The sequence below is a fragment of the Procambarus clarkii genome, unplaced genomic scaffold (assembly GCF_040958095.1).
Source record: "Procambarus clarkii isolate CNS0578487 unplaced genomic scaffold, FALCON_Pclarkii_2.0 HiC_scaffold_1074, whole genome shotgun sequence".
NCBI classification, from domain to species: domain Eukaryota; kingdom Metazoa; phylum Arthropoda; class Malacostraca; order Decapoda; family Cambaridae; genus Procambarus; species Procambarus clarkii.
The window spans coordinates 48447-54187 of NW_027190106.1; the positions used below are offsets into that span (position 1 = coordinate 48447).

The 5741-nt window shown below is 36.6% G+C and overlaps 1 protein-coding gene across 1 annotated transcript; it reads left to right on the plus strand.

Moving 5' to 3' along the window:
* The first annotated feature begins 239 nt into the window (after nt 1-239).
* On the plus strand, nt 240-4154 carry LOC138362020 (EPM2A-interacting protein 1-like). The gene is made up of 2 exons (XM_069320960.1): nt 240-247; nt 1812-4154. Exons 1-2 carry the CDS (start codon nt 240-242, stop codon nt 2431-2433), a joined length of 630 nt encoding a protein of 209 aa, XP_069177061.1. The 3' UTR covers nt 2434-4154.
* The last annotated feature ends 1587 nt before the right edge of the window (nt 4155-5741 follow it).

A 5741-nucleotide genomic window follows, 5' to 3' on the forward strand; every position in this document is an offset into this window, starting at 1 on the left:
GCCGATGACTTGTCTCTGGCACACAAGAGCATAGGTTACCCTAAGCACAGATGCAAGCACATGTTACCCTAAGCACAGACAAAAAAAACTACTTTCCTTGGGGTATAAGCTTACATGCCATGACAGTATATGTACGTCCTGGTGGTGAAAAGGTTTAAGCTCTACGAAGCTAAAGAGGTCTCAAGAAAAAGAAGTTGATCTTGTTGCCATAGTTACCTTCTTTTTTTACGTCATCGATCATGCCGATGTATGATGATTCCCCTCTATTTACTTTGGCTCATATTTTATGTAATAAGCCTTTCTAACCTAAAGGCTGCACCCATAACCATAGTGTACACTGACAATCATATCTGCGAAGGCAAAATACGCCATGCCTGCCCACCTTTAAAAATTAATTTCGTAAACTTTGAATTTAAACCCCCACAACATCTCCCCCCCCCCCTAAACCTCATGTGTTTGAATGCCGCCCGACTTCAGTTTGACGCATATTAATTAAACTCACTTTACTATCTAAATCTAAAGCATCTTCACCTTCGAAAGCTAAAGAAAGATAATAATTCTTATCCTCTCCCCTTCTCTCCATTGACGGCCGTAATATAACCAGTGAAATCAACAGTCCCCCACCCCCATGAAGCAACTCGTCCTCGACTCTAGTCCATTACAACCAGCGGTCGACCCCACAGACGCATTCATAAATTTTAACATGCTGTTCATTCAAAACGGGAATTTTCTCAAGTATAAATTAATATTATAATATATTAGCATATTGTGTATAAATAGGCATAGGATAGGTTAGGTTAGGTGTTTAGGTTCTGTTGGCGATTATTTGTATTTGTAGTACGTGGGTGAAGCATTATAGCGTTGTGGTTCGAACAAAATTCGTCAGTGAAGCACTTGTTCCGGATATGTTCGAACGTCAGCAGTTGTGAGTCGTGTGTAAACCGGTTTTCATTCATAAACAGGGGGTTTGTCGGGTGCATGGAATCACTTTTGGATCTTTGTTTGGAGGACGGGCTGCATGAAGTCCCCGTAATGAACACATGTTCAGACTCGTAACTCTCTCTCGCAGTCTTGCTTCGTAGTGTTTCTCACAGTTGCTCACTTGCCTCCTCCCCGAGAAGAAGGTCAGTACTTCATCTCCAGGTGAAAATTATTCCCCTTATAAATCAATAACTTTGTGAAACTCAATGTCATTGTAAGAATAGTCTTAATCCTTAAATTCACACGTACTCGCTCGCCTGCTCCCTAAGAACAGAGCTGACATAAGCAAGATGTCACCGACTCAACGATGTTTCGCCACAACACACCACACAAACACACAAAAATGGGTTTTGTCTATCGAACCAAGTGAAGTCTTATAAACTCTTGGCATAAGTACTCAATGCCTAGGAAGTAGTGTCTTTGTGATAAGCGACTGCTGGTGTTGTTTCTGGAATTATGTAAAATAAAGAAAACCCTCGAATTTTCATAAAAGAAAAAAAAATCCTCTGAAGATTTTTATTATGTTCATTGTCTCGTCACGCTTACCTCAAACATTGGCTTATTAAACTTATTGATTGGTATTAGAATAAACGTACATATACTTTACTACAAAGTTTGTGTGCTATAATATTAACAGGAAATAAATAATTCTTTAAATACTCGCATTTCAGTAGAAGTAGGCTAATTCATTTCTCGTCATTGCACTTCACAACGACAACACAATCCGTTATCATTGCTATTCATTGGAGTTACTCATCATATACTATTTTAACTTACTTTTGATCTTCCTTCTCTTCCATGCATATCAATATATTACTTATTTTGTACAGATTGTACAGAATGTCACCACCACCAGCTGAGAAACGATGTCAGTCAAATGAAGAGGATATTAGAGAATTTAAGGAATACTGGACTGAAAAGTTTGGCATGATTAAGAAGGATGATAAAGCTTTATGCATTTTCTGTTCTGACACAGTTGTTTGTAGAACTTCTTCTGTAAAGAGACATTTTGAAAATGTTCATAAGAACTTAAGCAATAAAACTGAGGAGGAACAAAGAGAATTAATTTCTCGTGAACTGAGCAAGACAAAAACACAAGTTGAAACTTTTATGAATTATATTTCAGGTAGGCCCAGTTCCAACTTAGTTGCTGCTAGTTTTGAAGTTTCAAAAATTATTGCCCAACACGGAAAACCTCTCTGTGATGGGGACTATATTAAAGAAGCTTGGCTAGAATGTACACCTTTTCTTTTTGACAACTTTTCAGAAAAGAAAAAGATTATTCAGCGCATTAAAGATTTGCCTGTGAGTAGGAAAACAGTTAAAAATAGGATACTTAAGTTGGAAAGAAATACAGCTGAACAATTTACAAAAGATTTGTCTTCATGCAAGTTTTTTTCTATTTGTGTTGATGAATTTGTGTTCGTTGGCTTAGCAGAGGCTTGGTTCTGAAACGACTTATTGAATGCTTAGATGAAATAAAGCTCTATTTGAACGACCAACAAGTGTCATACCATGAATTTTCTGACATCGTGTGGGTTTGTAAACAGATGTTTTTGCACATTTTTGTGAACATTTAAATGAATTGAATATTAAGTTACAGGGCTCTGGTAAGACACTTGATGTTATGTTTTGTTACATAAAAGCTTTTGAAATGAAGCTTAAAGTTTTTAAGAAGGATGTAGATAATGAGAGATTTAGATACTTTCCAAACCTAAAGAGGTACATCAGTGATCTAAAAGATGACAGAACAGACCACAAATGTCTTCAAAAGCTGTTTGTAAACATTATCGAGTCAACAGTTTGGCAGTTCTCTACAAGATTTGCCAAATTCAGAGAACTGGAAGACACAGTAAAGTTCATCAAGTTTCCAGACAGCATCAAAATGGATGAACTAAACTTGCAAATGTTTTCATGGATAGACATGGATGATTTTGAGATGCAGTTGATTGAATTTCAGAGTAGCTCATTTTGGAAGCAGAAATTTGTTGACCTTAGAGTTGACTTGGAAAATATTGAAAGAGAGAGATTAGAGATGAAAGTAACAAAGAGAAATGCGGAAAACGAAGTATTAAGGACTTGGAATGCTATTCCAGAAAATTATGTCTGTTTAAAAAACCTTGCAACAGCATTGCTAACCATGTTTTCGTCTACATATGCTTGCGAATCTTTGTTCTCAATTATGAACTTTGCTAAGTCTCGTAACAGGAGTAGCATGACAGATGAAACTAGCGCTGCATGCATATCTCTCACTGTTACTAAATATAAACCCGATGTAAAATCTCTGTCATCAGTTATGCAGCAGCAGAAGTCTCACTGACAGTATATAAAAGGAGTCAACAAGTTTTTTATCTGTTGTATTCTATTAAAGTCACAAAAGCTTAAAGGCTGTTGAAATGTACTTCTGAAGGTTAAATAAATTTTTTTTTCTGTTTTTTTTTTTATACTATGTTTTACTGCACTGAGGTAATTTATTATTTTTTCGTTTAAAAAGTTCTTAAGAGATACCAAATATGTTCTAAAAAAAATGGTTGGCACGTGGAAAAAGTTTGTGTCAGAGACTTGACTGATTTTGGCACGCACTCTCAAAAAGGTTGCCCACCCCTGCTCTATCACCTACATAATGAAGTAGAAAGGCACGCTTTCTCTCAGCACTTTTGATGTCTGAAACTATCAACAAATTTTCAAACCTTTTAAGCCATTTGGTCCACCTCTGTGACAGGTTTGTCTGGACTAAGTCAGGATCAAATGCAGGAAACTGAGATATATTTGCCATTTTTTATTGTATAAAAGTAAACTAATCACTTAAAATGTTCCTCAGAATACTAAACACTTACTGCACTGTATATGTTAGTTAAGAATTCACTGTAATTACTTTAATTCTGCACTGTATATGTTAGTTAAGAATTCACTGTAATTACTTTAATTTTGCAAAGCACACAAGCATTTTAATGCAAAAGTTCACAACAATGCACAATATAGCACCAACTGACTTCTTACCTAGCCTTGTGTACGTGTGGTGTTTTTCCTACCTACAGCTGCACAGCAGTTGTCAGCAGTTGGCACAGCAGTTGTCAGCAATGTTGTTGTTTGACAACCCGTTCTCACACAAGACAGGACATATATGACTTAATGCTTAAAGTCAATATGTTGAATATGACTTAGTAAATATGTGATATATTCCCAGTTACTTTCTTTCCAAAACCCAAACTCTTCCTCACGTACCAATTTACGTTTCACAGTACCCGTCCGTCAACCTAGATAGCAGAATAGTCGTGATTGGTCCAATTATAAGGAAAATTGTAGTTTTCAGATCCCACATGGGTTGTGAAATTTACCTACTATTGTCCATGCTCTTAGAATATTACAGATCAGCTACTTCCTATTGAAGGCTCGTAGTTTTGTTTTGAGAAATATTAGTTGTTCTTAGTAAATTATAATAAGCACTACAAATTATTACATAGAATAACAGTGCTTCACCAATCAATATTATATACCATAGTTTGTGCTTTACAAATCTTTAAAGGATGTTTTGTAGGAACGCTAACAGAAAACGATGTTACGTTGGAATGTCTATGGGGTAAACTACTGCAAACAGGATATTATTGTGTCTACTATACCAACTATAGCTAGGATGGGTATATTGTCCACTACCACCTGTTAGGTGGGTAAGGGGTCCAATACCACCCACAGGATGGGTATGAGGGTCACATCCACCCACAGGATGAGTATGGGGACCACATCCACAACACAGGAAGGGTATGGGGTCCAATACCACGCACAGGATGAGTATGGCTGTCCACTACAACCCACAGGATGGGTATGGGGCTCCAACCACCCATAGAATGAATATGGGGCTCCAACCACCCATAGAATGGGTATGGGGTCCAATAACACCCACTGGATGTGCATGGCGTCCATTGTCGCGCGTCGAGCTCGAAAACCGCAGCATTCATCTCAGAACCATGCCTATTTCACGCAGATTTCTTAATAAACGTAAGAGTTTTATATGTCACAAGAAAGATAGAAATATAAGCTTCATTCTAAATACCTTACCATGGGTATATTTAAATTTAAAGCGAAGATACGTGTATTTTTTTAATAGCCGAGCTCCGACCCCGGACAGATCGATCGACCGAGCAACTCTTTATTTATTTATTTATTTATTTATTTATTTATGCATATACAAGAATGTACATTGAGAATGTGAGGATACATAATATGGTAATTACAGTCTTGTAAAGCCACTAGTACGTGCAGCGTTTCGGGCAGGTCCTTAATCAAAGAAAATTTTAAGAAGGTAAATGCTTGCAAAATTTATAGACAAAAAAATGATAACAGTTACGTGGAATGAAAAAAATAAGATGAGAGAAAATTGTAGGTACAGTATATTAAAGCACATAGGTAGCTAAGATTGATTGCAATGACAGCTTGAATGGTAGTTGACAAAAATTGGTAGGCACAATACAGCAGAAACAATATAAGATTGATTGCAATGACAGCTTGAATGGTAGTTGACAAAAATTGGTAGTCACAATCCAGCATATGGCTAGCACATAAAAGAAGACAGCAATGAACACAATGATAAGGTTGTTTGATACTACATAAAAATTAGGAGATTGGGTAACACTAGGTACAGAGCAAATTTAAAGCTCAGTGTAGGAAACTAAGAAGATGAAATTAGGTACTTTTTGGTTTTGCTTTTAAATAAGGCAAAAGTTTTACAGTTTTTCAATTCACTAGGGAGTGAGTTCCATAGA